Source organism: Hibiscus syriacus, unplaced genomic scaffold (assembly GCF_006381635.1).
Source record: "Hibiscus syriacus cultivar Baekdansim isolate YM2019G1 unplaced genomic scaffold, ASM638163v2 tig00110893_pilon, whole genome shotgun sequence".
NCBI lineage: Eukaryota > Viridiplantae > Streptophyta > Magnoliopsida > Malvales > Malvaceae > Hibiscus > Hibiscus syriacus.
Window position 1 is genome coordinate 873,943 of NW_024062901.1, and position 27,552 is coordinate 901,494.

At 33.3% G+C, this 27,552-nt stretch overlaps 3 protein-coding genes across 5 annotated transcripts; 1 reads left to right on the top strand and 2 right to left on the bottom strand.

Annotated features, from left to right (window-relative positions):
* The first annotated feature begins 616 nt into the window (after nt 1–616).
* On the top strand, nt 617–10,080 carry LOC120145031 (ATP-dependent DNA helicase Q-like 4A). The gene is given in 27 exon segments (XM_039158944.1): nt 617–757; nt 1,326–1,420; nt 1,507–1,680; nt 2,134–2,191; nt 2,318–2,743; nt 3,108–3,281; nt 3,368–3,498; nt 3,780–4,140; nt 4,219–4,350; nt 4,695–4,781; nt 4,881–5,008; nt 5,787–5,907; nt 5,994–6,145; nt 6,217–6,352; nt 7,040–7,163; nt 7,244–7,314; nt 7,395–7,463; nt 7,640–7,762; nt 7,849–8,007; nt 8,107–8,187; nt 8,272–8,443; nt 8,566–8,614; nt 8,926–9,061; nt 9,145–9,239; nt 9,325–9,402; nt 9,510–9,533; nt 9,535–10,080. Coding segments are annotated over 26 exon segments (3,705 nt in total). The 5' UTR covers nt 617–757; nt 1,326–1,391; the 3' UTR covers nt 9,950–10,080.
* A 358-nt stretch (nt 10,081–10,438) lies between these two features.
* LOC120145187 lies at nt 10,439–16,749 on the bottom strand. 3 transcript variants are annotated; one of them, XM_039159079.1, is made up of 11 exons: nt 16,409–16,749; nt 15,385–15,509; nt 14,654–15,098; nt 14,427–14,536; nt 13,405–14,188; nt 12,739–13,200; nt 12,329–12,517; nt 12,013–12,240; nt 11,558–11,894; nt 11,238–11,406; nt 10,439–11,112 (listed from the first exon to the last, which is right to left on the bottom strand). In XM_039159079.1, the coding sequence occupies exons 1-11, from the start codon at nt 16,586–16,588 to the stop codon at nt 10,632–10,634; spliced, it is 3,510 nt and encodes a 1,169-aa protein (XP_039015010.1). In that variant the 5' UTR covers nt 16,589–16,749; the 3' UTR covers nt 10,439–10,631. The 3 variants fall into 3 exon arrangements, with proteins under 3 accessions (XP_039015010.1, XP_039015009.1, XP_039015011.1); XM_039159078.1 differs by having other exon boundaries at nt 11,238–11,421; XM_039159080.1 differs by lacking the exons at nt 14,427–14,536; nt 14,654–15,098 and having other exon boundaries at nt 11,238–11,421; nt 16,409–16,748.
* An 8,956-nt stretch (nt 16,750–25,705) lies between these two features.
* On the bottom strand, nt 25,706–27,231 carry LOC120145359. The gene is made up of 2 exons (XM_039159214.1): nt 26,538–27,231; nt 25,706–26,458 (listed from the first exon to the last, which is right to left on the bottom strand). Exons 1-2 carry the CDS (start codon nt 26,901–26,903, stop codon nt 25,856–25,858), a joined length of 969 nt encoding a protein of 322 aa, XP_039015145.1. The 5' UTR covers nt 26,904–27,231; the 3' UTR covers nt 25,706–25,855.
* Nucleotides 27,232–27,552: the final 321 nt, after the last annotated feature.

Here is a 27,552-nt window from a genome sequence, read left to right on the forward strand (position 1 = left end):
TCCAAAACACAAATCTATCCAAACACGATCAACATTAGATGATTTCACTATTGTAAATTAATTTACTAAACAAACGAGCTGCGAAACTAAAACATGTTGCCGGATGGGGAAGGATGTCGTTGGATATAGGAACGGATGTCGCCTGAGAGAGTGATAGATGGAGATGGAATGAGTTGCGATTTAGGGATTTAGGTTATGAGTTGTTGCTGCTGCGTAGTTATATACCCAAAACATTTGTGTTGCGAAACTAAAACCTGTTGCGAATTTGAAATTCAGCGTTGCGACAGTCAGAATCGTGCTGCGATAGTCAGAATCGCGTTGCAATTTACATATTCGCATAAATCGCAACGCGAATTTAGAAAATCGCAATGCGATAGTCAAAATCGCGTTGCGAATCTGGAAACTGATTTGCGATACTGGAGATCGCGTTACGATTTAGAGATCGCATTGCGATTTTATTGGTCATTTTGTTAAATAAAAAAAATTGATCAAAATCGTATATTATAAAAAAATTTCGGTCACTGAAATTATTTTATCTTAAAATAAATACAATATAAAATCTACGAAATTGTATTTTAAAAGCGCTTTCTCTCCTTTCTATCATTTTGCAATTGCGAACTCCTTTTTTTGCTCTTCACAATTTTATCTCAGATTAAACCCTAAAAGACTCGAGATCAAAATAAGGCCAGATCATTCTTCGGTTCTCTTATCTCTTCATCCCATTCAATTCAAATTTAGGTTCACTCACTGTCATTCTGTAAGTGCATTTTCAAGTAATTTTAGGCACTGTAGCTCTTTAATAGGGTGATTTGTTTAGATTCTTTCTGTTAATTTGAATGAGGCGCAATTTATCTAACCATTTTATTTTTTTGCTTAAATAACCAATTTATCTGCTTACATTTTCTGAATTTATTTATTTTTAATTTTCATGATTAGTACAATTGTAAATGCCAGCGATTCAGTAAACCTGTGGAAATTTTATTTTTGACAGAATAATGTTTTTCATTGAAGCATTTGATGAAATGGTTACGTTTAAACTGTTATATTCCACTTACTGTGAGTGTTTTTCGAGGAATAAGTTATTGTGTATTTTTTTAGAATGCATGAGAGCTTGATTTTAGGGTTCGGGAGAGGGTAATGAGTTTTTACTTTCTTTCTTTCTTTGTTATTTTTTGGAAAAACGGTTTGGGTTTCGAAAATGGGGACAGTTCCTGCTAGGTGCAGGTATTACTCTTTCATTTAAGTTTTGTCGCTTTTTGTAGGTTCACCATCGTATCTCTCTCTCTCTCTTATTGCTCGCATGACTAGGTTTTTCCCTCTTGCAGGTTGTTTAATGTTGAAGTTTTAGAGCAATTAAACTTTCATTAAGAAATCAAGATTTATGGTAGTCAATGGCCAGGAAAAAGCATACCATGCCGGCGTACGACCTTCTTTGTTCTATAAATAATGATTGTCTGTTATTTGCTTATCTTGTTTGCCTAATTGTTTATAGTTTTTTATATGCAGTCAAAACAATTCAGGTGAAGGTTACCAATGTGATGAAAAACTTCCCAAAGTCAATTGGTTGCAGCATGTTGACGCTCATGATAAATTTTCATGCCAAAAGAAGTTTCTGTCAACGAATTTCCTTTTCTCCATGGGAAGGCAAAAACCTTGTACTCAAGGAGAAATGGTTACACAGTACGTCACTGTTCTATACTTTGACAGTTTTTCTTTGAGTATCACTTATCAACTACCCCCCCTCAATATTTTCCTTGTAATATGAATTATACTTATTGGTTTAGGTTTAGTACAATTAAACATTGTATAAAGCAAAATCAGCTGCGTGGTTCCTGCTTAGTAATCTGAGAGTCCACTCTGTAAAGATACTTTAAGAAGCAGAATTGCATAGCCTGACATTTGGTTATTAGATGAACAATAGGCGTTCTGGTAATTGCAGCTTTACATAAGGGATAGAAAACAATATAATGATGTTGCTATTAATCACAAAGCAATTATATTATAAGTTTTTTTGTAAGATTTATTTTATTGCATTATAGTACATAATTTAAAGATTCCAAGGTACATTATCTTAGTTTCATTCCATTGACCTATTTATTGATTCTTCTAACATACTTTTCTCATGTCTTTAAGGCTGATGTCCTGTCAGATTCAAGATTCCCAAAAATTCCAGCATTCTCAGGTTGAAAAGGTAAATTTGATCGGAAGGATTAACCAGTGTTAGACTTAGATTTTGTATTCTTTGATATCCACTGCTTGGATGTTCATTTATTTTGAATTTTGATGTCTTGGGTCTTTTTGTGGAAATATTCCGCAGGCTTGGCAGATTCTTTCCAGCCTTCCAACATCTTGCAGGACCTACTTAAGACCAGGAACAACTGCTCCAGTTAAGACTTCAGTTGATGAGATTTCAAATAATCGGAGAAGAAGCTCTACCCTAATGGAGTCATCAGACATGAAACAGTCTGAAAATATGCATGTCCATCCTAACAGCAATGAAACTGATGACATGATCAATGGATATGGAAGGTTCTTGACTAGTTATTTTCCATCAAATAATGCCAATTCTGTGGAAGGTGGAAATAATCAACGAGGGAACAGTGAGATTAAACCATCAGTGTTCAGCCATAGTAATACTAAAGTATTAGGTGGATCATTAAGGAACCAAACTGTCCATGCTGAGCAACTGGGTCTGCTTGCAGAGGTTTTGACTAATGAAATTGATGACGATGACCTACTTAAGGTAATCCCTTTTGCCTTATCTACCATGGTGATATTTTAGTTGAAACCGGTTATGTTTGTAAATTGATTTACTTCTCTGTCTCTCTTTCCAAGTCAAATGCATTTTCAACTTGAATTTGCTGTCATTTAGTTATCTTGTTGCAGTTGATTGGGCATAGTTTCTACTGTATTAAGGTTTTCTTTTGATTGCTTTAACTAGAGTACTCCTTGCTAGCTATTCTGATGTTGTTAGTTATGCTGATTTTATGCATTTCTTTCTCCTTTTACTGAACTAGTAATAAGGTTCCGTGATTTTATCCAACTTCAGTTATTCTTTCTCATAATCTATACATCATTATTAATCTATGTCTATTATTAAATTTCAGGATATTGACGTGGACCAGATTGTCTCAGAACATTATCAATCAACTTCTACACCTCAACCTTCAGTTTCTAAACTTCCACCCATTACACCAAGTGTGGATAAAAGTGCTTTTGCTGGACAAGAAGAAACTTATTTACCTCCTGAATTATGCTCAAACTGCAGTCATTGGTGTAAGGTATAAATCTTATCTTCATTTGTATTCAATCTGGTGTCATTTCATTTTCTCCTAGTTTATATTCCTTATTCCGGAAATCAATGCAGTTAGGACATTGCCCAGAAGCTGGTAGTCATGTGCAGGAGATGAAAGACACGTTGATTGCTGTGTCAAATGAATTACTTGACAATGCTACCAACCTGAGTCCAGAGCAGATAGAGAAGCTTCGTCAAGATAGGTTTGTCCTTATATTTTCAGTTTTCCACACTTCATTTGAAGGGGATTTATTGATATTAGTTTGTTTTGAGGCAACCATAATGATATTCACAGGAGAAGTAGAGTTAATGAAACCTATTAAATTAGGAATTATGGGGATAATGTGCAATGGGTGGCAATGGAAACTGGTCTTTGTTATTTCATTTTCTGCATTTTGTAATATGTTCAGACCCTTTTCAAAGAGTTAAAAACCAATAACTCCTATATTTGTGTGTCTATTAATATACTCATGTTTATGGTCAGGTTGCAGCTAAATAAGCAAATTCAGCAGCTTGAAAAATATATATGCGATGTGGAAAGGAAAAGCTCAAGTTTTTTAGCATCAACGACACACACTTCTCATTATGGAACACCACAAACAGCTTCATTCAACACTAACACAATTCAATTTGATGCCCAGGTTCATTTACGTAATGAACCAAATGGGTATGACAATTGGAATTCATCAACAGATACATTCTCCTCTGTAAATAGTTTTGGTGTTCCATCAGGTCCTATTGAAAGAGAACCATATGTTCCACAGATTATTGATGTAAATTATATTGAAGGCTCAAATGACCAAAAGTGGAGTAGTAGAGATTTTCCCTGGACTAAAAACCTGGAGGTGTGTGTCTTATTTGTTAATAAGTTTTCATGGTCCATACGTGATCTTTTCTAATGTTTTTTGCCACTTTCTGTTTAGGAAAATAACAAAAAAGTGTTTGGGAACCACTCATTTCGCCCCAACCAAAGAGAGATTATTAATGCTACTATGAGTGGCTATGATGTTTTTGTTCTTATGCCTACAGGAGGGGGGAAGAGCCTGACATATCAGGTAAAGAGGTTTTCTCAAGGCCTGTTTCTAGTACTTTTGTATTTAGGCAACTACTAGTTTGCTTGCCTCTCTCAGCCACTTTTGCTATTACATTCTGATGTATTTTAGTTGTATTGACTTACCTTGTCTCTGCTGGTCCACTTTTGTGGAGCTAAATCTTTTAGATGTCATGCAACATTTGTTTGTGAAACATATACTGTTTTATGGACTATGCTTTTATTCTTAACTTTAGATTTTGCTTTTGATCTCTAGTAACAAGGGATAGAAGTTTTCTAGATTAGGCTTTGGTTATGGTCCGCATGACCATAAAGGACTTTAAGCATGTTTTTGTTCTTCTATTTCAGCTGCCTGCTCTTATCTGTTCAGGAATAACATTGGTGATATCTCCCTTAGTGTCACTCATCCAAGATCAAATAATGCATTTGTTGCAGGTAATATGTTATATACACTTGTTTATCTTTTATTTGCATGGTTTGTAAGCTGCTTTCATGATGAAATGTACTTCCTTTACCCATTTGGTTGCATGATAGGTAAATATACCTGCTGCTTACTTGAGTGCCAATATGGATTGGACTGAACAACAGGAGATCCTTAGAGATCTTACTTCTGATTATTGTAAATACAAGTTGTTATATGTTACACCAGAGAAAGTGGCTAAGTGAGTATTATGTGAATCTTTTATATTATTGCATGTAGCATTGACAGATATCTGCAGTAATTACTTTGGTTGCAATCACTTGCCTGTATTTCCTTGAAATAAGAGAGTTCATTCTAGAAATCACGAAGTTGGTTCAATGGTGATTTCTGGAATTACTTGGTGAACCAGTTGGATTGTTTTTAAATAAATAAAAAAGGAAAGGAGACAAGAAGTTGGTTCACTAATGACTTTCTGTAACAGAAAATGATTACATTCTGTGGTTATTACTTTTTGCAAACTATACCTTTATTTCTTTTAACTGTAAATGTGCTGCATTTTACTGCACTAAAGGTTGGTATTTTGAAGTCAAAATTTTCATAGAACCTAACGTGATGGTTATCAATAAGGGAATGGTTTTGAGATAACATTTGTAGATAAAATATTGCAACTTAGCCTTCTAAAGTTTTGCTTGGTTATTTTCGAAACATTGAATACCCCTTTTCTTCCATTCGCCTTTCCATGGAGAAAGCCCATTCTTTCTGTACTGTTAAACTCCCTCTCTATGTAATGCTTGGAATTCTTCCCTTTATAATCTTCCTCGATGGTCATTTAATGTACATCTGGTGGGAATTTTTTAACTATTGTAATATTTTTCCTATGGAGAAAGCCCATTCTTTCTGTATCATTAAACTTCCCCTCTATGCAATGTTAGAAAATCTTAACTAATACATATATGAATAATGAGCAGCATACACATTTTTATGTAGTCTTGGTTGTATAACCTCCATCTTGATTACAGGAGTGATGTCCTGTTGCGGCACTTGAACATTCTAAATACATCTGACTTGCTTGCAAGGATTGTTATTGATGAAGCTCACTGTGTGAGTCAATGGGGACATGACTTTAGGCCGGATTATCAGGTTGTAAACTTTGAAATTTTCTATACTACTGGCCACATTCATGTAACTTCTGTTTGACATTAAGCTGGTCCATAAACTTTGTCTAGGGCCTTGGTATCTTGAAGCAGAAGTTTCCAAAAACTCCAGTTTTAGCTTTAACTGCAACTGCAACAGCCAGTGTAAAAGAAGATGTTGTGCAAGCTCTTGGTCTCAATAACTGCATTGTATTCAGGCAAAGTTTTAATCGCCCAAATCTATGGTAAGTGCTGAATCAAGATGGAGTTTTAACTTAATGTTTAGATCAAATCATCACTGGTTTTGATATCACAGGTATTCTGTTATCCCCAAAACAAAGAAGTGTGTGGAAGATATTGACAAGTTCATTAAAGAAAATCATTTTGATGAATGTGGAATTATTTATTGTCTTTCAAGAATGGATTGTGAAAAAGTTGCTGAGAAGTTGCAGGTTTGTCTTTCTGTTTTTTTAAACAAGCTGTTTCTACTATTTAAAAGCACACTACGATAGATTCTCTGGTGCAAACAAGGCATTCAGGCTCAAATCTAGGGCCTCTAACCCAAATCTTACCTCACACTTACTACATGAGTTAAGCCTTGGTGGCACACTTGTGATAAATTAGTTGAAAGATGTTTAATTCTATAGGTACAAGTAAACACATTAAGGGGTTAACATGTTTCTGTTGCCCTTTATTGAAATCTTCTTTGGTTCTCTTTTCCTTTTCTTGGTCAATAATGGTTACTGTGGCTATGAAACATTTTCATGATGAAAGATTTTAACAAAAATGAAAAAGAAATTGTAACAATATTTATAGTCAGGTTGAGGAAATTAGTTTGAATACAGATAAGCATTGAAGTTCTCTCATGTCTTTGGGCTCTAATTCTTCCATTTTATCACATTAGAGTTGTGTTGTCCACATCCAAGTAGTGAATAAGATTTTACAGCTTGATGTTTTGCCTCTCTGCTAGCAAAAAGACTGTTATTTGAACTAGGATATATATTATTAAGAAAAGTAGAATATTTTAGTCGCCTAATCCTTAAAACTTCATAATATTGAAATCCAAAGTACTAGGTTTTATGAGAAATCAATTATCCATTCTCATTTATATCATTCATGCCTGTTATGTTGCTTTTCAGGAATATGGACATAAGGCAGCATATTATCATGGTAATATGGATCCTTCACAACGTGCCTTTATTCAGAAGCAGTGGAGCAAAGATGAAATCAACATAATTTGTGCTACAGTAGCATTTGGAATGGGTATCATTCTCTTCCCCCCCCCCCTCCCAGTTGCTTCCTTGATTAACTAAATACAACCATGCATTAACACTTTTTTTCAGGTATCAACAAACCGGATGTTCGCTTTGTCATTCATCATTCTCTTCCAAAATCAATTGAAGGTTACCATCAGGTAAAAACTCGAGATTAAACATCATGCTGTGCTGCCTAAATAAATTTCTTCATGCTTAATGTGTTTTTACCATTTTTTAGGAGTGTGGTCGTGCAGGTCGAGATGGTCAACGCTCATCTTGCTTATTGTATTATAGTTACAGCGATTATGTAAGTTGCTCCACTTTATCTGATGCATATTCAGGGTTTTTGTTAAATCCTGAGGAAAGGAGTCTGTTTGCCTTGGGGTCTGTCTTCTTTCACATGTTAGGACTAGGATGAATCAAGTAACTGGTGAGGTATTTCTATTTTTTCCTATTTACTTATACATATTAATTCTTTTGAAGATACGCATCAAGCATATGATTAGTCAAGGTGCAGCAGAGCAAAGCCCCTCAATGAATGGATATAGTCGCTTTAATAATTCAGGGAGGATTTTGGAGACAAATACTGAAAATCTCCTGCGTATGGTATTTATATGAATTCCTGGTATCCTTGATTTTATTATTGTTATAATATTTCAATAATATCTTAAGTTATGATCTCAATGTTTCAGGTTGGTTACTGTGAAAATGATGTTGATTGCAGACGTCTTTTACAGCTTCTGCATTTTGGAGAAAAATTCAATTCTGCAAACTGCCAAAAAACTTGTGATAATTGTTGCAAGGTTAAAAGTTCTGTTGATAAGGATGTCACAAATATAGCAAAACAACTGGTTAGAAAGAGCTTTGCATTTCTTTTTCCTTCTCCTCCCTTTTCTTTGTTTAGAATATGAACATATAATTTCAATTTGCTCATATCACTTCTTGCATAGGTTGAACTAGTAAGATTAACAGGCCAGCAGTTTTCATCATCGCATATATTAGAAGTCTACAGAGGCTCCTTAAGCCAATTTGTGAGTCCTAAACATGAAGCTTGGCCGTTGCTTATTCTATTTTCTTTTCTGATTGCAATCTTTTTGGGGTAATGCTGAAACTAGGTCAAAAAACATAGACACGAGTCTTTCAGCCTGCATGGCGCGGGAAAACATTTAGCCAAGGGTGAAGCTTCCCGCATAATACATCATCTTGTTGTTGAGGAATTCCTTTTGGAAGACGTTAAGAAGAGTGATATTTATGGATCTATGTCGTCAGTGTTGAAGGTATCCATAGGTTCCTACCCATCTCAACGGTCACTTTGCCAAATCGATTATTTCAAAAAAAAGGAGCAAGATGCTTCTCTTCTCTTGCCTTGAATATCATACATACTCAATTGCTGCTTGACTTGTTTCTAGAATTGAAGGCTAAAACTCTTTTCCTTGGTGGGCAGGCAATAATAATAAGGTTCAGTGTTTTCTTTTGCTGTTCTTATTTTTGTCATAACTCGTAAGCAATTACTACAATGAAATATGTATGCTAATTAAGGATATATATGACTGTGAATTTGTAGTTAATAATAGTGTTAACAATGCATGTAATCATTATGTTTACTGGAATTCTAGTAGCTAGAAAGTTTATATCCGTGAGAATGCACAAAGCAATTTCAACTTTCTGCATCTCAAATATTTAATCAGGCTTGTTTACTGTTGTTGCTCAAGTTCATTTAGAAATATTACAATACTCTAATCAACCTGACATATGGTAAAACGATGTAGATTTGCTAGCTCTGTAAAAGCAACTAAAGCAAGCAAACCAGAAGCCAATCCAGCAAAAGGCTCCTTGACCGCTTCAGGGAAGATAAGTCCACAAAGTGTTGATACTTCAGCCCAATCCCACTCCATAGTCGACTTGGTACCATTTCTTCGATGCCTTGCTGTCTTATTTACCAGACATTATTTCAGGTTTCCTTCAAACTTATTTTATATTTTCAACAGAATCTGTCTGCAAAACTGTATTCTGCTTTGCGAATGATTCGAACTGCTCTTGTTAAAGAAGCCAGTGAAGGGGTCATGGCATACCACATATTTGGGTGAGCTTCTGAATATTCCGTCATTCGAACTGAAAAAAGGTCATTAGAAATTCAGCTTATTTATTATTATTTTTCCTTTGCCTAGAAATGCTACCCTGCAGCACATAAGTAAAAGAGTTCCAAGAACAAAGGAAGAACTCCTGGAAATCAATGGCATTGGGAAGTATGTTTTGATATTCAGTTATATGGTTGAAATAGCTTTTTCGTTTTTAGCTAATATATATATATATATATATATATATCAACAAAAATGTTTTGATCTAAGTTTAGGGCTAAGGTAATCAAGTATGGAGATATTATTGGAAACCATTGAAACTACCATAAAGGAACACTACAAAACAGACAAAATCGGCAGTGGCAGCAGCAATGACAGTAATGACTCGGCAAAGCGAAGAAGAGATGCAACTGCTGCTCCACCAAATGCGAATGCCGGTGATTACAACAACAACGATGACTTCACCAGAAGCACCGGTAGATCCAAGAAAAGGACAGTTGAAAGGAGGGCCAAAGCTGGTGATCCGTATCCTTCAAAAGACCCAGGTTATTATAACAATACTGATAATGATGATCTATGCCCTGCTGTTCATGACCTTCAATTTGATGATCTTGATTATTTACACGACGATGTTGAATCGAATGGGAACTGCCCAGAGGTAGGGGCCAACTTGAATGGTGTAGTGAGGGTGCTACCTTCTTGGTCAAGAACATGACATAACGGGTAAACTGTAACACGGATTTGTAGCTGAATGTTTTGATTTTGTTGAAGGAAATGTAAATTGTATACACTACATTTCGTCTAAAATGCCGGAACACGTGGTTTTGAGAGGCATTCTTTGTTCCGCTTAGACGGGAATTATTTAAATTGGATTATAAAAATATGTAAGTTTGAATTGACTTAAAATAATCTGAGCAAACAATTTTAAACTAATCTAAATTGAAAAATATAATTAACAAATTTGGATGTTTCAAACAGATCTGAATTCAAAATATGTTTAAGTTTAGAAAAATTTATACTCCAATGAATACATTCAATTAGATGGTCTGAAATATTATTTTATTTATTAAATAAAATAAAAATTAAATAACATGCATTGACTCGTAATATCAACCAGTTAATATGCCAAGTGCTGTTGTTTTCTTTCCTCTTTGCTCATATTTTAATAAATATATTCATTTTCTCCAAATTATTCGCAATATCATTAGAAAAATATTATATATTTTTTAATTCTAAAAGAAATTGTTCGAAGCACATACTATTAACAAGTTCTACTGAAACACAGGAACACGATATATGCTACACCGAGGGACTGCTCACTACGGTTTAAAGCAGGGTTTTAAGTTTGTACACTTGTAATTACAGTTATGCATTATTTATCCTCATCTTTTCACAAATCACATGTTACCCATCAAGGTCGTATACCATGGCCCGTGGATGCCGACAGAAACCGTGGCCACAACCACCAGCACCTCCGACGCTTTCACAACCCTCTCTGTCAGCAAACCCGCACCCTTCCCAGCCCCGACCTGCCGGAGAGCAATTTCCGCCAACTTTCTACCATAGACACCACTTCCCCCAAATACAACCCCTCTAAAAGCTAAATAAACAGCACGCCGTACCTTCTCAAATACTGCATCCCCAGCTTGCAAGCTCTTTGCCATCATCCTGCCCATCATAACTTTCCTCTTCCGAGCCTTCTCATCATCTGTTACTTTGGAGAACCCGCTGATTACTTCAACAATCCCTTCAATTCCAACATCTTCGACGCGGTCTAAGAGCTCCGAGAGCCGCTTGGTGCAACTTGATATTACGGTTTCCATATGAGTAGGGGATACTACTTGCTCGCTCAAGAAAATTTGACCACAAATAAGAATGCTGCATGTGAATAAATCAAACATTATATCAGATTCTTTTCCCGCTCTAAAAACGTTTTCCGACGGCAACAACAAATACTAAACTAACCCTAATTTATACAAATAAGAAATGGATCATCCAAATACCTTGTGGATATTACAATTATCTTCTGAATCTCAGCCTGAACACCCCTCAATCTAGCAAGGTTAAGCATGAAGGTTTCCGGCAGAGAACCTGGGGTTAGACTGGAAACTCCACTTACTAACTTCAGCAAACCAAGCCTCACCACAATATCAACGGTCTCTCCCTTGCATTCTGGTTGTTGATTATCTGACCAAATAACATAAGAATCACCAGTACGTTAAAAATGATTGCATAATATTAGCCTTTTCACGTTCAGAATAGTAATGTTTCTCTACACATTTAAACTCAGTTTCAAATGATTTGAACAGTTCCAAATCGAAACCTGTAACTTTAGGAGATTTGGAAAATGTCATTTGGCTTGCATTTGCTGAATTGCAGCTTCCACCAGTTTTAAGGATAATGGGAGTAAGAAGGTCCTGAGATGAACTATCCTGGGCCTTCAAAGTTGACACAGAATTTTGGTGTTCTACCCACTCTTGATCTTTGCATTGCCATACAGATGAAAGCCACTGCGTTGTCAATGGTAAAGATGACCGAGTATCAGAAGGAGACCCATAACAGTTTGCAAAAGCTTTCCGAAGGTAATCCACACCAGCAGGTCCCTTTAACAATGGCTCCATCATCATTATACGGGTTTTGCTAATCTCCCGCTTAAGATCCTGTTAAGAGAATGAATATCACACATTAGTAAAAAGAATTTCTTACCCAACTTAGCGCCTTATCAAGTGATACATGGAAAATTCATTTTATCAAGAGAAAAAGAACATTAAAGAATACCTGAATCTGTTCTAGGACAAACCGTAGACCTTTGACCATTGCAAGGGCAGGAGAATGATTCGGCTTATCTTTGGCTTCACAAATGTCAGCTAACTCTTTCAATAACATCTGGTTAGCAGCCTTCATTTCATCATCATTGGCTGGAGAGGAGAGCTTCTGCAAAGTGCTCAATGCAAACCCTAGAATCCTTCCAAGATAGTTGATGTCCAAGTTTCCCGACTTCAGCACCTTTGAAAGAGGGAAACTGTTAAATAATTAGGATTTAGATTTAATAGATAAGAATACTAAAATGGAAATAATAAAGGGGTGCTAGCACCTGGGAGAGTATTTCTAGATCAATAGTATCCATTATTTCTTCTCTCCAGCTCTTAGGAGCCATCTCACAAATTTCATCCCCGACTTCCTTCACAAGGTCAATAACTCGGTCATAATTGGGGTTATCCTGTCTCATGGATTCCATAATTCCATCCCAGAAAGCCTTCTCCATTGTTTCTCTTATCTTCTCCTGCAAAACATTAAGAAATTTCCAATATGAGTATTGAGCATGGTAGCCAAGAAAATGATCGATTCTAAGGCAAGTTCCTATACTTGAATATTCAGAAAATCACATCAAAACCATCATCATAACAATTATGTAGCTTGCAAAAGTGCCAAAAATCCTAAATATGATTACAAGTTTCAGATTCTTCTATCACATATAATAATAATAATAAGACATGTATAAACCTTTATGCCGTTCTGTTCTTTATCGATGACACTGAAGCTATCAACAAAGCCACGCTTTTCATGAAGAAATTCATTAACAATCAATTCATTCTCAGTGACCAGCTGCTTTTCAATAGAAGAACCTAACAGAGCACCTGAATGGCAGCTGCTAGGCACAGAGGAACAGGAACTTTTGGACTGAGATGTGCTAACTTCATCTTCCTTAAACAGAGAGCGGACAACAAGGTTTGGCATCCGAGTCGGATCACTTCTTTCATCTGTTCCAGAAGTCGAAGAACTAGGAAAACCATCTGTGCTTGGAGATAGAGAAGGCGTACTTGGTGATTCTATTGGGCTCCCGCTTTCCTTTTCTTGAAAAAATTTAGTGCGTGTTTCAGATATTGCACATTCCATTCGTTCAATTCCAGCATCTCCGCACAAATGTTGCACTTTCTCCCTTAAGAGCTTTTGATCTTCCATAACCTGCATTATAAAAAAATTGAATGAAGATCCTCTGCAGCATAATGTAAACCAAAGGCACAGCTTAAACTTTGGACCAAACAATTAGTTTATAATTAAAAAAGTCCGATAAACCATTAATAAAAGTCAAACTGATCAGAGTGTATTTGCCAATTTGCATCGATTTTCACTGATATCAAGAAAAGACCAACAGTCAGATAGTGAGACCTGTCTTTGGATAGCCTTCATATCATGTGTAAGAGCAGTGTTATCTCCTCCAGGAGTCAACTTGCACTTTTGAATCATTGAGAGCTCGAGCTGGCAAGCTGCTCTTACCAAGTCCTCTTCCAATGACTGAACGTCCTTGACCTTCCACACCACAAAACAACTCAGGTAGGAGCACCATGCTTTATCAAATGATGCGAGCTGTGACCTAAATGTCAAACGTTTACTTATTGCAGTCTCGGGTTCTTTATCAGAACTCAGTATGGGACCCTCTAAAATAATCTTTACCAACAACTCAAACTCTCGAACAAATGCTTCAGCAGACTTCGCCAAAGCAATCTCCTGTTCTCCCTGACCACTTAAAACAGCCTCAGGATGGCCCAATATCATGTATGCACAAAGAAATACTCTAACAGGATATCTTGATGATGATGTAAGACTTTTGGCAGCCTCCCTCCCAGAGACAACTCTCTTAGCCTCTCTGCTTCTCACAGAGGTCCTGGGAGTGGTCCTCCTCTTTGGAGTAGCAACCCTTTTAAGAAGATGGTCAATGTTATCCAAACAGGATAGATGATCAGTCGCACCAGCTTCCCTAGAGGCCTTAATGCGGCTCTCAATTCGGTCAAGCAAACCTTTCACAGTTTGAAGGGTACTATGTGATTCAATCAGGAGAGCAAGTTGTTCAAATGGCATTGACTTAACAGAATTCTCATTGATTTTCAATGAGTCAAAGGCTTTTGCCAAGTCTAAAGTAGTTTTTCTCTGCCTAACAAACCACCTCCAGCACCTGAACAATACAAAGGAATTAGATATTAGGACATTAATAGTTTTAACCATTAGTTGAAATCTGCTGAAAAAAATGATTTTATAATTATTCCTAATAAAATGTTATCTACAATAGCAAAAGATATTCTTTGAAAGACACTTTGAATATCACAACAACAGATAATAAACCATACCAAGCACGTGTAATCCATGAAACATATACAATCAAATGATCAACTAGGAAATGTTGGTAATTATACCTTGCTAGTTTTCTAGAAAGCAGATCAGCTTGCTTCCTGGTACAGTTCACTTGAATTGATTTATGTGGCCTTCCTCTCTGGCTCAAGTACTCTGCTCTCCGTCTCTTTGCCTATTCATCAATAATTAATAAGCGGCATTATATATGCAATAAAATAGAAATGGGGAAAAACACAATGCAATTGAAGATGGGAGAATCATTCAATAAAAATTAATAGAAAATGCATACCCTTTGCAGTCTGTCTTCTAACTGGCCTCTCATCCTCCTCCTCTCAACCTCACGCTGATGAGAGATAAACTTAGCAACTCGCCGAACTTGCAAAAATCTAGCACGGGCTTTCTTCTTCTCTGCTTCAAGCAGTCTCAGCCGGTTTTTCTCAGCAGCTGCACACTTTTGATGAAGAGCAGCAAGAACACACTCCCTGTACTTACTCTCTCTGGTCATCCTCCGTAACAATGATTGTGACAATCTCTCTTTTAGAGTTGCTGTCCGCTGGCTGTAAGCCTTAAAGATAAGCATTCTGTTAGCCTCTGCCTGCTGAACACGTGACTGAACTTTTGTGCCAAGCTTCTCACGTTCCTTCTCAAAACGCATTTCTACCCCAGTTTTTGCTGCCTGCCATAGTTCATCTAACTTTGCCAGGCGCATCTGAGCCTTTTCCAAAATGCTCAACCTGTTGATTCACCAGCCTGTGAGCTTTCAAATTATAGAAAATTCAACACCAAAGAATAAGAATTTGTTATATCCCTCGGAAAGATGTACTAAGATAATTCCATGCTGTCAAAATCCATACAGAACATAACAGCAGTACTAACAAATCACACAAGAAAAACTTATGTAAACAGCAAAATGATCACAATAGGTTTTGAAAGCAACTGAAAGATTCTATCAGAAGTGAAAAAATGAGAATGTGACAACATATACTCATCAAGGCAGCATAAAACTAGATTTGACGCTACCTTTTCTGCTCGGCAGCTTGAAGCCTTGCTTCAAGGCGCTGACCAAGGTCTTCCTCATTTGGTGAGGATCTGGAGGGGCTTCTTGGCTTTGATCTTGCCTTCCTTGACAGGTTTTCATGGAATTGCTACAATCAAACAACAACCACAACAAAAGGGGATAAAAGTGAAGAAAAGTGCATGTAAATTGAACAGTTGCGTGTAGATTAATGGAACCTCAACTGCATACGGCTAGCAAGTAAATGGATTAAACAACTTATTCAAAAGCAAACATGGAAAATACACGTTTTGGAAGAGAAAAGAGAAGTTTGCAGGTGAAAATGCAGTACCAAAAAGTATAAATATAAATCAAGAAATAACAATCCCACCTCATTTGTCTACCTGACACAATGAAAAAACTGCTGAACAAAGATTTTATGACCGGAAGAGTTTCATATTGTAAAATCTTTTAGATTTCATATAAGTATGATCCATAACATTAAAAATAGAATCATGAAAAATAGAGGGAAAATGTATTAAAATTAAATTTCGGTAATTTATTCATTATAATTTCTTTCTTTTTTAAAATTAAAAAAAGATCATGACTCAATCTAAAACACCACATAGCTAGATGGAGTCGCAGAGTATATCTCTTCTTGAGGTACGTAATAAATTTGAAATTCATCAGAAAAAAGTCGGTTAAAGAAATTTTCTGAATCCTTATTGAACTCTTTCAATATCGAGTTGTCTAAATATATACATAAAAGGGAAAGAAAAGAAAATTCAGTACTTATCTTCACTGAACAAATCAGACATTTCAGTTTAGCAGCATCTTAACCGCCCAAGTATCTTATCAAGTAATTATATAAGATTAAAATTTCTTCACGAATTTCTCTAGTTACTATTGTTTCCTCTTTAATTTCTCATTTCTTTACTTACTATTGTTTCCTCTTTAATTTATCACCAACTATGAAAAGTAATATTAAAAAAAAATGAGTTAGAGCCTAAAACTTAATTATAAAAGGAAAAGAAATGAAACTCGAGTTACCTGTCTACGACGATCGGCATGTCGAAGCTTGTCTTCAATTTTTTCTACAGTTGGAGGAGTCTTACACTCGGCAAGAAGCCTCTTCCGAATCCTCTTCGGCACACGCGAAGACGATGGCGTCTCACACACCGGAAATTCCAAAGCCACCGGTCTCCCACTCTCCGGAGCCTCCATCATCATCGTACACACCGAATTTACAAAAGAAAAATATAAAAACCTCTGTACAATTCCACAATCACGATTATCCTGGAATTCCTTTAACTAATCTAAAATTTTCACTCGATCGAAGCAAATTTCTAATTAATTATGAATAATTGAGAAGAAATGCAGCAGAAATTACAGTATTTTCTACAAGTTCTTGTTTCGAAAGCTTTGAAAGAGGATAGAGTTCTTTTTTTTAATTATTATTATTATTTTTTACTCTCAATTTTGTGGGAAATATTTGGGAAAATAAAGCGTGTTGGAATTGCTGATCTGATTATTCGGATGCTTGCCACGTCAGATCATACCTCCAACGTCTCTTAATTATTTATTGATCATTTAAATGTTCAAATAAGGATACAATATTTTATATGTTGTTCATACGTAGATGTAATTTCCTAAAAAGTTCTAATTTTTGCTACATTTAAATCAATTTTTTCAAAAACCACCTTTGAATGTTACTTTTCGATATCACTTTTCCAACACAATACCAAATTAACCCTAACTAATGACATTATTAAAATGGGTATCAAACTGTGCTAAATTGTATACGAAAACAAATCAATTTAGGCATAATGGAGGGATTAAAACCATGATTTTGACATTTTATTCTACTTGGCTGACGCTGTGCCCTTTCTTTTACATTATTTCAAAAGTCGGTTTGGTTAGGTGAAATGAATTAAAGAAAACCCTATAAAATTTAGCTTTTAAATTATTATTTTCAAATAAAAAAATAAATCCATTTCATGTATTATAATTATTCTTTTCAAAAATAAAGTCGGAGTGATACGATATTTTATTACAGTATCACTTACTCATACGTAGATATATTATGTTAATATTTTAATTTATGTAGATATGTCTTGTTAATAAAAATATTAATTAATTAATAATTATAATATATAATTTTTTGAACTCAAATAAAATAAAGAAATTTAAATATTTTAAAAATAAAAATTGATATTAAAATAATTATTCAATCGAATGATAAAAATAAAATATAATATTATATATTTGAATCAGACATTGTATCATCATATAACCCATAAAAGTGAGAAAAAAACCGTGACTTAAATCAAACTTTACGTACAAAACAATTATTAAATTCTTTTTTTATGAATTTCTTTTTCTTTAATCCTCAAATATAACATCACTAAAATTATTTAAAAAATTCATAAAAACTATTTTTTTTAAAAGATTATTATATCACTGGTATCCGATCTATTGACCGACTAATCCAGATCGGATACTGCAGAGGCGAGGGTGATCCTTCCAAACCAGTTTACTCTATTCGCGAATGTCAGGATTCGAACCCCTGACTTTACTTAATATATCTAATACATCATCTCACTAGATCGATTGGTTGTTGGTATTTCTAAAATTGTTAATTACACGTAATCTTCAAGAACGTATTGTATGTTTATTGCTTGAGTTATTTGTTTTGTTTTCCTACTCGTGGATGACGTGACACAAAATGTCTCCTAACATCAGTTCACTTACTGAATTTGTCCAACATTTATATCATTTGATCACTTTGTAATTAAGTTATGGAGAGTGTTTTGCTCTGCACACAATTATTTTACTTTTGAGTGAGGTACATAAATAATCTATCTTATCATAAAATATTATTTTTTTATTAAAAGTTATAAAATAATTTTAAATTATAAAATATTTTGTTGAGTTATTTGATAAATAAAAATTATAAAATAATCACTCGATTATTAATATATTTTAAATTCATTTATCGTTAAAATTTTGATAATCTATATGAGTTAATATATTTTGAACATCTTTGTTTTCCCGTATTTTTTAGGTCAAAATTATAGACCTATTAAAAATATCTATTTTTTTCTTAAAGTTATTATTTTTATTCTTTCTAGATAAAATTATTATTAGATTTAAAATTTATCAAAAATATATAGTATTTATTAAAAAGATATTGATGGATGTAAAATTTGATATTTTGGGACGTACCAATCATGCCACGATTGTACCCTTTCAAGTATTAATTGCAATCAATTAAATCGTAATCATAAATTCACTTATTCCATTCACATTTTTTCTCTTTCCATAAAAGGCATTGTTACTGAAGGGCAATGGCTCATACAATTAAATATGAAGTGGGATACTGTAATTTGGTGATTTATCTTTTAAAAAATTTGGATCACCTACAGTTAGGGGCGGGTGCACTTAACTTCTTAGTGATTATTTGATTTATAGAATGTAAGATTATCATTCGAAATATGATTATTAGAATATTACGTTACTAGCATATTACTCAATTATTGTATTATCTTATTTGGTTTATTTGATAAAAATATAAGATTACAGTATTTGAAATGAAGTCATATAAAATAAGAAAAATGTATGTTTTATCAAATTGTCCTTAAGACAGATTTTCTTTTTTAACAAATGAAAGTTCATAGAAAACATATTTTCTATTATTTATAATTTATATATTTTTAATAAAATGTATACACATTTAAATATATTTAATTGTTTATTTTTCTGAAATTATTAAAACATAGTTACACCAATATAATTATATGTTCTAAAATATTAAGAGATGAACATACTTACACCGGTGTAAATATGTGTTAATTGTTACACTTTTTCATTTATGCTACATGTATGAGTTGAGAAACAAAATATCATATCAAATTATATAACAAAATTAATACAAACTATTAAGAAATATAATATGAAAACCTTTTACAAAAATTAATCCTAAATTATACATGTAATAAAATATATACAAAAAATAAAATTTGAATCGAGCACATGTAAAAATAATCAAAATAAAACAAAAAATTGATATATTTTTATTTTATATGCATCATATTATTTTATAATAAGTATTAAAAATTTATAAATTATTAAAAATTAAAGAAAATAAATTTACACTCGTGTAATTATATAGAAAATGAAGATTATTTTGAATTAATTATATTATTCAGGAGTATTATTGTCCACATGGGAGGAAATTGTCTAATACTTAAAAAAAGGGGGGAATAAGGAATTCAATGTGAAAAAAGGTGATGTCTGAGGAAAGACAGACAAATATAAGACTAAGAAAATACGTTATCGAAAATGTTAAAATTCATGAATTCACCCTAATAATAAGAAACATCGACCGTTCTTTGCATGATATGACGGCGGTTGTCAATAGTACGTGTCATGTCACTGTTGAATATCACAACTTTGTTAACAGTCACAGTAGACAGTAACATATTCAGAAATTTAAAAATAAAATTAAAATTTTTTAATATTTCCTTCTTCAACATGATGGGTATATAGAAATTCTTATTTTATTCTATTTTTTAATATATACGACAATATTCAATAATTTATCTAAAATAATAGGTACGTACTTAGCTCTTAAGAGACGTTTGAATCAAGAAAAAGATCATTCAAGAAGAATATTTTTTTCCTAAATCACATATTTATGTTTGCTTCAAAAACATTCTCACCAAAAGATAATGAAATATTAACGATACTGTTTTTTTAAGGTAGTTATGTTGTCTAATATCCTAATATAAGGTTAAGAAAATACGTTACTAGAAATATTAATTTCGTTACCTAAAATTAATATTTTCGATATTAACATTTCTGGTAAAAAAAAATATTTTAAATAGCGTCCGATATTAATATTTTCAATCAAAAAAATAATATTTTAAATAATACTCTACTAAAAATATTAACATTTTCAATATCATCTTTCTTTAATATTATATTATACTACTTTTCTTTATACATCTCATTTCCGACCTGTTCTCGCGACTTTGTTTGATAAAACTTCAAAGTGTCTGTACCTCCTAGAAAATTCCACCTAGATCTAGTTTCCACCAGAAGTACATACCTGGTTGCTTAGGATATTTACGTAGATAGGGGTAAGATGATTTATACTATACTTGTTTTCTTTTATTAATTTAAGAGTGATTATGAGATAATATTTATTTAATTTTTTAATAATAAATATTCAAATATTTTTAAGATATAATGTATTTAAATTTAAAATCTTTAAAAAGAATAATCATCTATTTAATCACCGAGATAGTTTGATTTGTCCTACTATACTTAAATCTTAAACTAAAGAGATTAACATTAATTTATGATTACTCTATGATGTAGATTTCTCAATCAAATAACTTGCGAACATTATTTACTAACTTAAACAAACAAGGAGATTTAACCATCAATCTCTAACAGAATTTATTGAGTGATCACGATAATTAAAAATATTATTTTATTTATATAGTGTGAATTTGATATGTATTACGGATGGGCTAAGATTTTTTTTGGGGGGGTAAATTGGGTAGGCTCAGGCTTTACAAAACAACTTGGCAATCGTGCTCCAAATGTGTGTTTCATTCGAAGGTAGGAATGTGAAGCTGTTGGATTATTTAGGCCCAAATAACCCATTTGCCATTTTTATTGTCACTGCAAATGGGTCAGACATTTCCCAGTTAAAGATTGGCAATAAGTAAATGAACAAACATTCGTATCCGCCACTTTCTTAAGTTCAATTAAAAGAAATCAATTTTCTAGTAATATGATTGTTGAGCCGAATTCCAACCATCGAGTCTTTAACTTGCATAGTTTACACAACAAAAGAGGCAATGTTTTCCCCAACACACTTGTGTTTGAAAAGGCACAATTCTTAAAAGCAACATTTTCGTTGTTGCAATGGAGATCATGACTTTTTGAATGGAACATTGGTAATATAAATCCCATGGAAAACAAACAAACTTATTGAAAAAGCTGCATGGAGAATCCAATGGAACTCGACTCCTTTTTAGGGGTGTTCATTTGATTAAAACAATGGTCGAACGAATCGAATTACCTGTAACCGAATTAATCGAATTTTTTTTCTTTAACCGTTAATCGAACCGAACTTTTTTATGAAAGTATTAACCGAACCGAATAAATTTCGGTTAATTTTCGAATTAATTGAAATTTTTTAGAATTTTAGAATTTAATATTTTTATGTTTCAAAACAATCAATTATATCATTTCCAGAAGAACTCATTTCGAATAAGAGGGGGGAAACATAGGAGAAACGACAAACAAAAATATGTCAAAAGCAATTCGATTTCATTCAACGAAATAGTAATAATGATTCGAGTGATAACTAATAGATAGGAAAAATATGCAAATTCCAGAAACATTAAACAAATGAAAGAAAATAGCAAAAATCCCAAACACAGAAACGATATTAAACACAAATCCTAAATCAAATAAGTAATTAAAATTTTTAGGGGGAAGTAAACTAATCAAAGAGAAATCTAGAATTTTTAAGTTAGAAAGCTAACCTGAATCGAGATTCGAGAGAGTAAAACTGAGATTAGGGAGAGATAGATAGAGAGAGGGAACGAGGGTTTGACGTTTGATGAAGGCTCGGGTGGTGAGAATCGTGAGATGAGATTGAAAGTAAAAGTTTACATTTAGTTTTTAGGTTATTTTATTTAATTAAAATTGATTGGGACATTTGGGTTTTAATTTTCAAATGGATTGGGGCATTGGGCATTTGGGCTGCCTGACGGGCTGTATATATATATATATATATATGGTTAATTCGGTTAATTAATCGATTTCGAACCGAATTAATCGTTAATCGAATTTTAAAAAAATCCTTAACCGTTTCCCGACCGAATTAATTCGGTGACTTACCGAATTAACTGAACTAATTCGATTCGATCGATTAACCGAATTAGTTCAAAAATTTAAAAACCCCAACTCCTTTTTACTGCAGCAGCTTCAAACATTTTCATTACACACTTTGGGACAAGAGACAAAAGAGATTGTAGTTCTACAATTACGAGTTCCAATATCTAGTCAGGACATGTTTTTTTTCAATTAGACGTCTATTGCCTACTGGGTCTAAAATGGAACAATATCCTCTAGGTATCATGCCAGGAAAAAAGATTTCTTTTCCATAGGTCGCACCTATGCATGAAAAAAAAGTGTGAACATAAATTCATTTTACTAGTGTTTTAAAATGTTAACATAGATTTTTTTATTAGTATTTGACCACACAATTAAGGTAATGTGAAAATCCAAGTAATCATTTGTAATTACTAATAAATTTAGGGGTAAAGTATAAAAGTTATTTATAGACTATAAGATGTTATTTATTGAGCCATTTGATTAATAGTTATAAAGTGATCATCTTGTTATAGGGTGTTGCTTTGTTAGTTTGTTGTGTATCATTACTATTAAAAGTTATAAAATAGTCATCTGATTATTCATATGTTTCAAACTTGACTTTCGTTGTTAAAAAATGACGATAGTTTAAGTTGGACGTTAACCTGCTGACTAGGATGTGATAAAATATGATCTTGGAATCTCAAATGAATATCATATTCCAATCAACATGTTAACGTCCAAGGTTAGACGACCGTCAAATTTTTAACAGAAAATGATAAGTTTGGAACATATGAATAGTTGGGTGACCATTTTATAACTTTTAATAGTCAGGGACTCAATAAATCAATGCCATATAGTCGGAGGAACATTTTGTAACTTTTAATAGTCAGAGGATCCTATAATCAAGTACTACTCGTGTACTTTACCCTGAATTTATATATAATTGAATCCCTAAAATTCTTCCAAAAAAATCATGCTATTATTTTAACAGAAACTGATCAATATTATCAATTTAGATTAAATAATAATATTATAAAAACATAGATACCAAATGAAAGTATAGTAGGGGGTTAAAACCATCATTAGAGTTAATGTGTTAAGATTGACCATATCACATAAGTAATACTATTAGATTGAGTAATAAAAAATGTGATATTTTAAAGTAAAATTTTGGGTTTAAGTATTTTTGTAGGAGAAGAATACTGATGGGAGAGCCGTTGCTTAGGGGGTAAACCTATTTTTATGGGTAAATTATAAATTTGATAGCCCAATTTTATTCTCTCTCTTTTTTTACTCATTGTACTTTAAATATTTTCAATTTTCTCATCAAACTTAATATATTATATTTTTTGGTTAGATCTTTTCAATTTAAGGCTTAACTTCAACACACCACTCATATAAGCAAAATCTCCAAATATTCTTATTTAACGAAGTTCGTCTAATTATATATTGATTTGATTTATTTTATTATTAATATATACTATAGTTACTTGATTTTGATAGTAATAATATTTCATTTGTAACTAAGAATAAATGATTTGTGTAGATCTTAAATATAGAGTAAATCATACTATTAGCCACCAATCTATTACTTCTTTTCTATTTTGGTCACCAATTTGTTTTTTTTATAAAATCGTAGTTGATATTATGTTTTCCCCCCCTATTTCGATGCCATCTGTTAAACGATAATATTGGCGTAAAATTTCTTTTATTTATTTTTTCTTTCTCTTGAATCTCTTCTACTACTACAAATCACTTTACTAAAATTAATTTTAATGATCGATGACTTTAATAGTTATTGTAACATTTATCTTATTTTCTTAATTAATTCTTCATTTAGAGGGTGAGCAAAATTTGACTCGACTCAACAAATATATTTTTTATTCGATTTGACTTGAAAAAATCGCCTTAAATTGACTTCGATTTTCATAAACTCGACTCGGAAAAATTTTAAGTTCAAATTGAGCTATAAATACAACTTGAATAACTCGATTAGTAACTTGAATAACTCAATTTTTTTTAGTAATTACTAGATTAATTTTGAAGTTTGAGTCAAGTGCCTTGACTCTTAATGATATATGTATATCACATATGAAAAAGATATGAATAAAAATATATGTATTGTATATGATTATAAAAACCATTTAAATTGGAATCAAATGTTATCATAATATAATAAATATTTATAATTAAATTTAAACAGAAACTCAAAATTCGACTCGAAAAAATTTCAAATCAACTTTGAGTTGTAAAATATGACTCGTCAACTCAAATAACTCGAATTTTTCGACTGGACTCGATCCAATGCTCAGTTCTATCTCCACTATCTTCATTCTTTTTTTTTATAACATTAGTATTTCCCTAATTTAATATAAAATCCACCCAAATTAAAAATTCAATAATAGTACTAATGTAGATTAATTTAAATGTTAAGTAATTTGTTATCGCTTAAACAAATTCCGAGTTTAAAGTTTATATGCAAAAAAAAATCTCATTAGAAAATTTATCTACAAAAATTAAATGTAGGACGTGATCAGTTTAAACTAAACAAGTAAAAACCCTAGAAACGGAAGGGAAAAAAAACTCGGTGATAGCTGCAATGATAAGAAAGAAGGTATTAAAAGGAAAAGGAAAAGGGTGAAAGAGAAGTTAGGAAAGTGTATGGGTTTGGCACTGTGGTTGAGGCCACTTCTTCCATCATTGTTTCACGACCGAAATGATTAGTAATTTACTATCACAACTCTAGAGAATCGCCCATGGAAATTGCAAAAAGATACGTTTGAACCAACCATTTCCCAGTTTCATGAGGTCCACTGGTTTCCCAAAATCATTGAAACCCACCAGTATTTCAGATCTTGAGGGGATTTCTTTTTCCCACTCAAAATCCCCCCGCCAATATAATTATTGTAATTAGCTAAAGTGTTAAATCTTGGGGGGAAATTGGGTTATTTGAACATTTTACAAGTCAAGACCCACATTCATAAACAATAATTACCGAAAATGAGTCATTGTCTCATTAGTTTTTCAAGAGCGTCTTGTTGGCAGGTGGCAATCAAATCCTTTTTAGGTGTAATCTTTTCTTTAAGGGTCTCTTGTTCTTTTCGTGAATTCCAATCATCTTTTTGCATGGGAAATTGCTGTTAGTTTCAATGGTTAATTATTTGGTCAAATTGCTGTATCAAAGTAAAGGGCTGATTACCAAATCTTCATATGGCAGAGGTACTCAAACCACAATTCGACCTCTATTTTTGCATAGATGTAAGATTTTATAGCTGGATTTTTGCATTACTAAATTTTCATTCTCCTTAACCTAACAGAAGAAGAAGAATCGGCCTTGTGTGTTTGATATATTTATCTTTAAGAATCATATTCTGGGTTTTCATTAGAAAAAGAGTTTCCTTCAACACAATTGCAGCTGCAAACACTTGACTTCAAACAAAAATAAAAAGGTGGGGCAAAAGAGAAAAATATTAAAATAAAAACGAAGAAATAGAGTGACGTGACATGATGCCACTTAACAACTGATTCTCTTCTCTTCTATTCTTTTTCCTCCACTTTCTAAATCACTACTACAGCTTTCACATGTACACAAAGTTAAACTTACCTATGAGTGCACATGTCCAGAAGCTTTTTCCTCCCTTCAACTATTTCATCAAAGAAATCATCGATTTGTCCAATTATGGTCTCCACTCCACATCTCAATAACCCGAAGCAACTGTTCAAGTTGTCGATTTTGTCTCGGATTATTTCGCTTTCCAGTGATCCGTATTTCACCATCTTTTCAATTTCCTCCCTCAGCTCTTCCAAGGCCACCTTTGCTTCTCGGAATTCGTATAACATGATCCCGGCTTGTTGGCCGCCGTTTTGATACATTTCATTAGATACCCTTTGGTGGAGCCTTGATATCGAGACCATGAACGGTGACCCGAATATCATGTGCCCTTCGTGTTCGCCGTGGACGAAGCTCAGTTCCGGGCAGTAGTAGACGAGACCGCTAAGGAGGATCATTAGGATCAATGAACTGACGTTCCTCATTGCGTAGAGAACGCCTCGGAAGCCGTTGAAACCGTTCAGCTTCGATTCGACGACGATTTTTTCGTCGAATCCAAGTGACAGTTGTCTTGCTCTTGTTTCTATTAGGTTCCTGTTCTCCTCTTCCAGCCCCACAATTTCCCTTTGGCACCCCACTATTGCCCGTATCACCTACACAGAAAAATTTGAGTAATGGAGGGACCAAAAATAAAATTTAACCATTTGCTTTTGGTTTTTGCTTTGCACTAACCTGGCGAGAAAACTGTAGATTGAAGTGGTGATGATGATCAAGAGAAGAAGCAATATTTGTAGCCGAAGAACAATAGCTTTCAATCCCAGAAATACCAGATTTTAGCAAAAGACAAGCTTCCCAAAGCCTAGAGCTTTCATCCATGTATTCATCTAGCCATTTTTCTCCTACAGGAAGATGAAGCTTTTGGACCAAAAGGGTCAACTGGGAATGAAAAGATCGAAGCGAAGACAAGATCTTTTGAAGGAACTGGATCGACAACAAGTTACAAGAAACGAAGGAGCAATCCAGTTCCTCAAGCCCTCGGTTCAGCAAGTTGTAGAATCCATTTACGGATGAAGTACTGGAGCATGAAGAAGGATCCATAATAAACAATAAAAAAAAAAACTAACTGGTAAACAAAGAAGAAGAAGAAGAAGAAGAAGAAGAAGGTGGAAAAAGGTGATGGAGACTGATGGGTATTTATATTGGGAAAGGGTTAGTAGAGAAGAGAAGTGGTGAATATTAGAGCTCAGTCTTCAATGGTGAAAAGGTATTGTTGTTGTTGGGTGTAATCATGTGTGTTTCCCACAGAGTGGAGGCGATGATTGTGAATCTGTTGTCGCCTACATTTTTTTTAAGCAAAGAGAAAGTTGAATCAATGGAAACTTCATAAGCTTCTTTTCATTATAGTTTGCAGAGTAGGCAAAGGGATTTCTGTTTAGTATGATTAATATAAGTTAGATTTTGTTCCTTGGGGCTGTAATAGTTTGACTGTCTTTTGATTCAGATTCTTCTCCTCCTCCTTCCATTTTGATTTTGTTATCCTTTTGAATTGAGTGCCCTTCGGCTTTTGCCCCTTTTTTTCCATCTTCTCCAACATACTCTCCCTTTTTCTCTGTAGCGTGAACCCAAATCAACACCATGAATCCATTCATTCCAACATAAATTAATTTCAGTTTAGTTATTAAAATTTAAAATCATTTTATTATATATATATATATTTAAATTAGGAATTATATATATTTTCCCTAGA

Bases quoted from the DNA above. Each gene is read 5' to 3' on its own strand.
- LOC120145187 (XM_039159078.1), bottom strand. From the start codon at position 16,588: ATGATGATGGAGGCTCCGGAGAGTGGGAGACCGGTGGCTTTGGAATTT. The intron at 15,510-16,408 runs GTAACTCGAGTT...GTTTGATTGTAG, and splicing joins ATGCCGATCGTCGTAGACAG to CAATTCCATGAAAACCTGTC. The intron at 14,189-14,426 runs GTATAATTACCA...TGTATTGTTCAG, and splicing joins CTTTCTAGAAAACTAGCAAG to GTGCTGGAGGTGGTTTGTTA.
- LOC120145359 (XM_039159214.1), bottom strand. From the start codon at position 26,903: ATGGATCCTTCTTCATGCTCCAGTACTTCATCCGTAAATGGATTCTAC. The intron at 26,459-26,537 runs GTTAGTGCAAAG...TTTTCTGTGTAG, and splicing joins ATCTACAGTTTTCTCGCCAG to GTGATACGGGCAATAGTGGG.